The sequence below is a fragment of the Lissotriton helveticus genome, chromosome 2_2 (genome assembly GCF_964261635.1).
Source record: "Lissotriton helveticus chromosome 2_2, aLisHel1.1, whole genome shotgun sequence".
In the NCBI taxonomy this organism is placed as follows: domain Eukaryota; kingdom Metazoa; phylum Chordata; class Amphibia; order Caudata; family Salamandridae; genus Lissotriton; species Lissotriton helveticus.
In genome coordinates, this window is record NC_136060.1 from 467,164,660 (window position 1) to 467,175,464 (window position 10,805).

At 47.7% G+C, this 10,805-nt stretch overlaps 1 protein-coding gene across 1 annotated transcript in view; it reads right to left on the reverse strand.

Annotated features, from left to right (window-relative positions):
- Positions 1-7,497, reverse strand: part of LOC144821541 (5-hydroxytryptamine receptor 7-like) — a 250,535-nt gene extending 243,038 nt beyond the window's left edge. Inside the window, exon 1 of the mRNA XM_078678712.1 lies at positions 6,989-7,497. Within this exon, the coding sequence (XP_078534838.1) occupies positions 6,989-7,497 (509 nt within the window). The remainder of the gene's footprint in view (positions 1-6,988) is intronic.
- Between the last annotated feature and the right edge of the window lie 3,308 nt (positions 7,498-10,805).

Below are 10,805 nucleotides of genomic sequence, written 5' to 3' on the forward strand. Positions count from 1 at the left end.
TTTCTTCAAGGTAGCTATGTCTACTCTGGGTCTGAAGGTAGTACTCTCCTCATTACCCTTGTTCTGACTGTACTGCTTCTTACCTCCTGTACCTGTCCCTTGCTGCTGTTGTTGCGGTCCCCCCTTTCCTGCTGCCTGCAATTGTACCACCATCAGCTTCTCTTTTAGTTTCTTAGCCTTGGAGTCTACCTCATCACAGCAGTACCTAGCATATCTCAGTATTTCATCTAGGGGTCTACTTTGCCAACAAATCGAGTGTTGCTGAATCATTAAACTAATATCCGGTCTCAGTCCCAGGACGAACTTGGACACGAATTGCCCTATGTCCTTTGGATCCATTACATCCAAGCCGCTATACTGTTTAAACGCCTTCAGCAATCTCTCGTAATATTCATGGACTGTCTCTTTGGGTTCTTGTCTCGTTCTGTCTATTCTGACCCAATCTATGTCTTGCATTGGCACCTTCTCTTTCAGCCAAGTCATCACTCTCTCGAATTTTGCCATCACGATCTCGGACGGCCCATTAGTCCTAGCATCTCTCTCTGGCTCCGTTGTGGGCCACTCAGCGCTAACCTTGCATGCTGTCCACAGATCTCCTGGTACTACAATGTCAAACAGCGTGTTCAGATCTATCCATAGGACTTTTGAGATCTTTACAAACCTCTCGACCTGCTTGTACCACTCCACGGGGCTCTCTCGTAACTTGGGGAAAGATGTGGTAAAAGCAGCTAAATCTCCCCTACTCCAAGGGACATGTACATAGCTCCCATTGGCAACTTCACGCAAAGGGTAAGCTTCTATTCCCTGCTGTCCTGGTGTTATACCAATCATGCTTCTTCTGCCGGTCCCTTTCTTGGACCACCTCTCTTCCCATTTATCTAGTGCCCTCCATGTCCTTATTCCAGTAATCAGTTCCCTTATGTGTGTTTTCAGCCCAATCGTTCTCCTCTCATCTAGGTCTCGATCTGAGTAATGTAGCCTGTGGTTACCCTGTAATGCTTTGGTTCTTGACAAGTCCACCATATATTTGCCTGCTAGTTCGACTAACTTCTCATGGACTGCTCTCGCCTTTCGTGTGATGTCCTTTGCCATATACAGTATTTCATCCTGTTCATACATTTCCATTCTTTCTAAAGGCAGGGTACCATCTACCATGTCATCCAGATCTGACCTTAAGCTGGAGACATCAAGTCTCTTGGCTTTTATCTCAGCTCGCAATATGTCTTTCGAAGGAGGCTCACTGGTCTCCCTCCCATCCCAACTTCGAGCTCTGCGTTTGGGCTCAGGAGAATTAATGGGTGGCCTCCCTTGCTCCCATCTCTCCAGGTCCCATGCTCGGCCATCCAATCTTGGAAGGTGATGGAACACGGGCCTTTTATCCCTACTCTCTCTCTGCCTACTCTCGTCTTCTTCTCTCCTCTCACCGCACATCTCTCTGTTATTTTCCCTCTGGTCGCTACACTCCCTTTGCCTCGTATCGCTCAGTATCCGATACGATCCTTCCTGGTTCCCCATATTCCCTGGGCTGCGCTCATTTCTGTCATCACAGGGACTATGGTGCGACCTCTCACAACTCCCATTCTGTTCTCTGGTGGCAGGCACACAGTGTGGACACTTAAAGCTGTTCCTGTACTCTTGCGCTCTCCTCTCCCCTTCACTGAGTATTGGGCACGCCACCCCTTCACTCCCGGGGCCCCCGTTTTCCAGGTCTGTTCTACCTCCATTCCGGGCCCAATGGGTGACTCCCCTACTCCCTCTACAGTCCCACTCCGGGCTACTCTCCCCAGCCCCGCAGTGAGTTCGTGCTCTGCTGTCCTGACTTTCCCTTTCTGCTTCTGCAGCATTGATGCACTTTTGAGCCTTCACTGCCTCATCCCACTGCTTCATGTACTCATTTAGCTCTTGAAAGGATTTTCGTCCAGATCCCCTCAGATCCATTGGCCATCTAGGGCCCCCAGGATCTCCTCCTGGGTCCCCTGCTGTGTGCATCGGGGTGCTCCACTCTCTGGGTCTCGGCATCTGACTTGGGGAATTAGTGGTATCGTTCCTCCTTGCCTGCTCTGCTCTTTCTCTGTCTTTCCGCTTCCGTTCTTCCCCTTTTGCTCTCTCTTGGTCATATATCGATATTATAGGACCTATGGTAACAGGTACCTGTAGTGCATCTGGCAATGGGTAGGATGTGGCGCTTTCCGTTTCCGGCGCTCTTTGTACCACAAACCTACCGACTACCTGTTGCACCTGACTAGGCTGGAACAACTCTTTCTTTGGCTCAGGATCCCACTGTGAACTGGGAAGCGGTCTATGCTCTCCTGCATTGCCCCCCTTTTCTCCTTCAGTATTCTCGACCTCTCCCCCTGCTCTATTATACGGGGGTGGCCTGTCTGTCAGTAATCTGTTTATCAAGCTATCCTCTGTTTCGCTCTCATCATCTTCTTCTAGGGGGCTTTTATTTACTGGCGCCTCTAACACTGGGTACAGTTTATTTATTTCCAAATTATGCACTCTCCATCTTTTAGCATCCGCATCCCACCTGGCATCCTGTACTGCCCTTACCGAGCGTTTCACCCTTTCTTGCCGTCTGTTCATATTCCTTTCATGCGCTGCCCTAAGCCATGCTTCAAGGGCTTCAAACTGGGTTGGTCTAGGCAAGGGTCTCTTTGAGGTCATGACTGATTTCAATCGATGTAACACCTCTAATCTGAACGTCCCGTACTTCGGGAACGTCAGTTCCTCGTTTCCTTCAGTAATCTTACTCCACTCTGATATCCAAAGGATCGTATGCAACCCAACATTTACTGCCATATAACGAGCTGGCGTACCCTCCGGCGGGGCTTCTTCCCCTTCATACGATCCTCTCCTCTCTTTCTTAAACAGCGCTTTCAACCATTTAAAACACTTCATAATTATGCGCACAAAATCCAGCCTCGCTACTCTGTTTACTTCCTGATGACAATCCACCAATCCTGTCGCGGCTTTGCTAGCTTGGCCTATCACAGCGCGGTCTTTCTCCTGTTGGCCAATCACGTCGCGACCCTGTATGACGTGTTCGCTAGCTGGCCTATCACAGCGCGGTCTTTCTCCGGTCAGCCAATCACTGCGCGACACCACCTGACGTCTCTTTTCTCCGCTTCGCAGCAGCACCCCTCCTTTCTCAACTCGTCTCCCGGTTATGCATGCGTCCCATTCATACACTGAAAAATGACTACTTCCGACCAAGCGGTCACTTCTCTCGACTGTACGTCCACAGTCTATCTGTAATTGTCAACACAACTGACGAGATGTCTATCGTCTTTCTGATAGGTTACTTACACACACAGTAACTTCCGACCAGCGTCCGTTACTCACGCACTCACTCTTACGTTCCCCCTATCTCGGTCTCTCGGGTGATCAATGGTACCTCATGACCCCCTTCACACTAGTTGACAATTACTCTGGGTGTCCGATACACCCGAACCACTTAAGCTCTCTTTGAACTTAAGATTTCCACCGGTTGCGCGCGCTCACAACCTGTTCCACAGTCACTCTACAGACATTCAACTCCGCCAGACATTACAACATAGATACAATACAAAACACCGCAATCTAACACGCATAACCCTTTATACTCACTCTCTCTGATACTGCTGCTTTTTCTGTCTCACGTCATCCGGATCTTCATCTGCGGGCTGTTCTTCCGATCATCGATTTCTAGGGGCCTTGGGGTAAGCTAACCTGGCCTAGGTCACCGTCCTCAAGAAGGCAACCATCCTCTATAGCTACCAACTGAAAGGGCGAGATTTTGATCGATACCTTATATCTATTGATCCAAACCTCGATCTGGTCGACTGAACCTTTATTGCCTGTCTTGGAAGGAAACAGTACACCTATCTGCAAATTAGTTCACCCAATAAAGGACTCTACTCTTAAAGATCACGGACAACTTCTAGGTTTCAAAAGTTTATTGTAAAGATATAATGAGCTGCAAATACAAGCATCTCAGAATGAGATTCACGAGATACACAGGTCCAATTACATACATGTGCTCTCGAAAAGCCCTCAGACGAGCAACAGAAATCACTAACACAAGTTCTAAAAATAGCAAAGCTATCAGCATAGACGCATATCTCTCCTTCATTTAGGTTGGAGGAAAACAAACACAGGTTAGGCGTCCCTACCCTGTTCTAGATGGTATCCCTACTTAACCAAATCCCAACCTAACAAAGGTGTCAGCAATGAATGACCCCCAAGGGAAGTCACCCACTCTAAGTCTCTTGGTGAAAACCTAAAGTTCTCCAGTCATGACCCCTCACTGCCTACCCATCCGCTCTCTAAAGGGTCCTCAGGTCTCTGCTCTAACTCCACCCAGGGGTGCTGTCCCTAATACAAAACAGTCAACAACATTTGAGACGCCCCTTGCGAAACGCCTCTCACGTGGTGCAACTTCAGGCTTTTTCCATGATGCTTTGTATTGGGCCTCAGACGTTAGAGTTGACCTTGCTTCTCAGTCTCTTCTCCGGCCCGCTGATACCCCTTAAACATTCCAGAACCCTCCTCCATGTCTGGGCCGTCTACTGAACAGACCTCTATTCATTCACTTATAATTGGATCCCCCCTTTCCTGTTGCAGACAGATATCTGCCGCCAAGAACCCAACTCTCATAGACTTCTAAAAGGGCTTGCAACATTTCTCAGCCCAGACATGTACGTGTAAATCAATGCTAAAACATTTCAGGCCTACAATATTTCACATTATGATTATAGCATTCAATTTCTTCATTTAATTAAAGCATGTAAAAACTCTTATTCTATTATTTAGAAAACATTACTCTAAATCATGGCCCATTAATGCAATGACCAAAAACGTTAAACAATCTGTGTCGTGAAAAGAAACACCTTCCCTTTTAGCTCCAACTCTGGCCCTGAGGCCTACCACGTTCTGCGTTTTACCACAGACCATCTTATATGTTAACAGCTACACGACATAGATTCAAAATAATCACGTCTAATAAAATCATATAATGTCACACATTTCTGTATTAGTTCCACTTCTACTTAAATCTCTATATTAGCTATACATTTAGAATATAATTTCAGATACTATTAGCACTCATGGCATTTCTCATCATGACTTGTGCTTACTATAGGTAAGTGTGATGTACTCATACATTTATATCAGTTTGCGCTCTCTCAAATGCATCTCTGATTCGAGTGGATGTGACAGCTCAGTGGGATAAAGGCGTGCTGCTGAGAGCTGGGTGTTATCCGCACCTCACAGGTTCGAATACTGGATGACTCATTTTTACGTTGATAAAAGGAGTACCATGGATTTGGAGAGTAGCGAGACCTCTTAATTGCAAAACTGTGGCTGACAGCTACATGGAAAGAAATTATTCTCATAAAATGTATTTATAGTATGTCTTTCAGCCTTGGATTAACAATGGATAAAAGTAAATATTAAATGTTAAAGAATGTTGAGGCACGGGTAAACGGGTGAGGAAGTGAGAGTTTAGAGATAAAACAGAAGGCGAATGGGTGTTTCAGTAAAAAGTAAGAGTGTTCAAGTTGAGGTGTGGAGCGTCTAAAATGACGGGAGTGTGCTTTGGCACAATAGGCAGAAACGTGATGGTTTAAGTTCCCATAACTACCATCAAAGTCCGGTAGTATATTCCTTGCATCTTTCGGTAGAGACATGTCTAGATCCCCATTTCATATTTGCCAAAGCACAAATCTGTATCCCTGCTGTATTCATTTTAGCTAAGTAAAAGTGAGATTTATTTCAACTGTACCGTCCAAAGTGAGAAGATTTGTGCCCAGGTCGTCATACATGGCATATCCCTGGGAAAGCATCCCACAAAAAAGGCGAAGAACCGATGCCTCAGAGGTCTAGTGCACTCAGGTCCATCCAGACGTGGCCCAAGGCTGCCCCTCAAGTCACCATATTTCCCCCTTTATCTGGGGGCAGCAGACACTCTTGCCTCCAGTGGGGTTGCAGGAATGCAGTGGGTCTCTCACGAGGCTCGGCCTGGTGCCACTGCACCCGCTGCACTTACGACAGCTGCACTAATGATACCTACGCCCCTGCTTCCACCCGCCCTGCAAGACCAAGCAGTCTTGGGAAGGGCGTTTTTTATCTTCCCTGAAGCCAAAAGTGTGCCTCGGTTGTTTAGAAAACTCCTCCCCTCCTACCTGTTAAAAAAAATCGAAATTGACAGAGTTGCGCCTCTTTGTTACAACACCCCTTGTTATCCCGACCTCTCCACCTCTGACCCGAAAGAGATCATGGCTTTGCTTTACTCTCCTGGGAACCCCGACCATATCACATCTTTGGAGCATCGAGCTTGTGCACCGCCCAAATTCAAGGTTAGTCAAAAGCCAGGTATCAAAATCTGTATTTTTCATGTTTAGTGCAACAGTACTTTTAACCATTTGTGAATCACACAATGAAACAATTCTCTCAACGTTCTTCATTACAAAGTGCCAAGAAATGAACTTAGTGAAACTCATACTGTCTACCTAGAGAAGTAGAGAAAAGGTTGATATGCAGATTGAACCAAATGTATGTATGAACTTCAACACTCACTCCAGTGTTCTATCTTACCAGCAGTAGGGTGCTCCTCACCCTACCAGCCAGCTCCCACACCCTCCTCCCACGTGTCACTGCATGGGTTCATGGTTTCACCTCAAAGATTTAGGAAACAGCTTCCAATCTGTTGGTCCAATCAGCAGATTATAAAATGTGTGCCAAGCATGTTAGATGTTAGCAGTTCTGGTACACACTTTGCAAAGAGCATAGACAGTCCAGAAGGGTAGTCTGTGCTAAATGAGCAAAAGTCTTATTAAAGCTACTGTGTCAGCCTCTGGTCACTGGCCTCATCTTATTGGGGCTGCTTTGCATACTCGGTCATACATGCCTGTGAATGATGAAGGAATGAATGAGTGGACTGGTGTAGCAGATCACTGTCTAGTCATCAACTCCAGCCATTTCCTGGCTGACCACAAAGAGCTCTCACCTGTCCACGCTGATGACACACAGGGTCATGATGGAGGCGGTGCAGCACATTACATCCATGGCTATGAAGACGTTGCAGAAGACCTTGCCGAAGAGCCACTCACCCCCCACCAGGTCGGTGATGATAACAAAGGGCATGACTGCCAAAGCCACGGACAGGTCCGCTGCGGCCAGCGACACCACCAAGTAGTTGGAGGGCTGCCGCAGCTTCTTGACGATGCAGACCGAGATGATGACCAGCCCGTTGCCAGCGATGGTCAGCAGCGTGAGGATGGACAGCACGACTCCGATGATGATCTTCTCCACCTCACCGTAGAGTAGGCTCTCGTCGCCACACTCGGCGGTGGCGTTGGTGGCGTTGGCGAGTGCAGAGTCCAGCTCCACCTGGGTTGAGGGGGCCTCAGTCATGAATGAGGAGGGCAGCAGCTCCGGGGTGGCACTGAGCTGCTCCGGCTTGTCCAGCGAGAGGTGATTCTCCAAAAATTGGCTTGGATGGACTTGTATCAGCATCTTCCTGGGCAAAGAGATGGAAAACCGGAGCCCAACTCACCCAGCTCTGCGTGGAGACTCCTGCGAAGAAGAGATGTGCTAATCAGACATGGGCAGCGGAACCCTTTCTTCCCCTGTCGCAGCATGTTCTCTAAGCATGTGCCTTCTCAGAGATAGCAAAATATAAGCATTCAAAGAGCAGCACGCTGCTCAGCCAAGCTAATCCCCAACAAAATGTGCCACAGGTTATTATGAAGGAACGGCGTAGCGCCATTCCATCAGATAAAGGATATCTCTCATCGCAGCCATGCAACTTGGAACTGCCAGCACCAGCTGCCAGACTTAATAGCAATCACTGCGTATAGCCTAGTCTCCTCCCTTTGATCTAAGTTCAACTATTGCTAGGAGAAGGAAAATAAGTTTATGAAGATAAAGTGGAACATTAAACATTATCATAATAAAGCAGAACAGTCTATGAATGGAAATTATATTACAGAGCTTGGAGAGGTTGGCTGCTCTTTGCAGCTCCTTTAGGTACCATAATGCACTTAATTCACTAATGTGCCTGTTCTTTCAACATTATGACAGTATCTCGAAGTCTGGGGTCACAAGGCACTAAGTTAGATGAGTAGGACTCTAACGATATACATACATATATATATATATATATCCACGTGCCCTGGCCCCCTTATCTGCCAAATAGGAAGCCCGCATTCAGGCTAACCCCCAGAACTGAGGCATACAAAAACTGGGCATTCCTATGTGAATAGGTATAGTGTTGATCTAGCTTCATTCTTTGAAGTGTGTTATACTTGCTACCTTCTAGACTTCAGGAATGAGCTCGAAACCAGGCTTCACTCTCGCTCAAATTGTGTGATCCTGTTCAAATCCCTCTACCGTGCTGCCCTTCAGCCCCTTAACCTATCACAGATATACGGGTTATGCAATTCCCTGATTAGGCTATGTAAGAAAAATAATTCCTTCTAATGAAGCACACGCATCCGTTTGATGGCTGGACAGTGGTGAGGCTTCCCTGTGTTAAGAGCGAAACGGTGCAAACTGCGCAGCAGCACACACAAAACCATGCAACTACCCCAAACACAACCCCGATGCCCGTGTCACTCACGTGAAGTAGTTTGCTGTGCGTGCTGGGCGCGGGCGAGTTACCTCTGCTTCTCCTGCAGCCTGGCACTGGACGCGGGCAGCTTTCTACGACTCCGCTTGGAAGAAGCATCCTTTCCTGGGCATCTGGCAGGCTGCAGAAGGTGCGGGTCGTCCCCGGCTTGGGTCGCCCAAGAAGCCCTGCCACGTGATCACTGCAAGGCGCGTGGGCGCACGCGGACCGACCGGGACCCTGGGAAGAGCCCCGCGCGCGCAGGGCAGCTGCTGTTACAGAGCAGCACACTGCGCGCGTGCCGGGCGCCTCCGCGCGCTGCCTCGGAGCTGTAGTGGCGCGTGGCAGCCCACCGCACGCGCACACACACACCCCTGCTGCCCAGCCTTCCCGTGCTTGCCACGCTCCGAGTCAGCCCTGACCTGGCGGACCCCAGCCCAGGAGGAGGCGCGCGGGAAGCGCAGCCCTCTCTGCGCGCGAGGAGGACCAATGGAAAGAGCGCGCAGGCGGCAGGAGCCCGCGCGCGGAGCAGCAGCAGCTGCTGCCCACGCCGGGCTCAGCTCCTCGGCCTGCTGCCCCCGCTGAGCCCGCGGTGCAGAGGCATGCAGCTCGAGGACACTGATAAGGTCAAAACACTTGAGGTGTCCTCATTTTGCTCCCAAGCAAGGTGTGCTTTTGTTTCCCTGTCACCTCTTGCACCATTCATCCTGTGGCAAAATAGGAAAGTGCGCCTGGTAACAACACACACATTGGCATTAGCCAGGATATTGCAAAGCATAGGTTTTAGTTTCAATTGTGTGGGATTTCATTAGAATGTTTAACTCTCTGATCCAGATACACGAGGCGCCCAGCTGTTATTTACAGATTTTATGATCTATTTGAGGACGAGGAGAGCAGGCGCTGGCTCAACCTACAGACGCCTTATTTATACTTTTCCACTGTCTAAAGTCTGTAACCCGATACTACTCCGAGGTAGAACAAGGTTTTCAGAGGGCACAACTCCAAAACAGTGAGCGGGCATAGCTGCCAAGGTTTCAGTTTGCAATGTGGGACATTTTCATAATTCCAGTGTAATTATGCGTGACATTTTAACGTCTATGAGTGACACTATCTTGCGGGCAAAAATCAAGCAATGAAGATGAGGGGCACATATAAATATTAGAGATTCTACCCATTTGAGCAACGAGAAACTCTAAGAACATCTTAGAACTGCTGCACGGCAACAGCCATGCAAGGGTACTAACCAGAGACACACTGTGTGACTGCAGGCTGGCAGGCACTGCTGCTGCTCAGAATGATCTGTTCACGAACGCACACTAGTCTAAAAAACACATTTTATAGCATGGGTCAGCTTGTTATTGAAACTACCCTCACAACCCTAACCCTTCTGCATCTGTCTCTCACCCCCGAGAAAAATACCAGCCTTCTGTTCTCATTCTAACATTTTGCAAAGGGCCTAGACACGATTCTTAAACACAACTTTACATAGCTACCAATTGTTATAATTGCTTATATGTGATATTTATCTTTTCATTGTGTGACACTTCCAGTGGCACTTCCTCGTGAGTAAATCAGTGACTATTATTATTTGCGTGCCTGTGAGTTTTCTATTACTATACCTAAATATACAACACAGTATTCAGAGTGCTTAAATCCATCACGTTTTTCCACTTATACTGTCCTCTGCAGCTTCTCACTCTTTATACACTTTCATTTTTTCTCTTCCAACATCTCTCGGACTTTGTCCATAAGCACGTCATGTCTGAGTGTTGTTAAAATCTACAGAAATATAAGTTACCAAACACTGACCAACACAGCGGACTATACAGTGAGCACCTCAAACTTCAAAAGTCCCAAAAGTATTTAGAGTTCTGTGCTGTTAAACCTCCACGGCCTGCTGTGTTTCGGTCCCACTGGATTTCCAGATAACAAACTTGAAAAAATATGGAGGCAGCACCAGTCAAATAGTAAATAGCTGAAGCTGAAACACTGTAAAGGCAATCTATGACACCAACGCAGCACCTGCTTAAATTTCACACGTTTTACTCAATATCGCATTCCCTCAGACTATTTCATTTTACTAACTGTTATGTTTCTTGAAAAAATATGGAGTTGCACGGGGGACACCACCGTCTTTATTCAGCCTACAGAACGAGGCTCCTTGGCAGCTTAGTAAGGCCTGCCTCTAAACATTGGGGCACCATCATCGAACCAC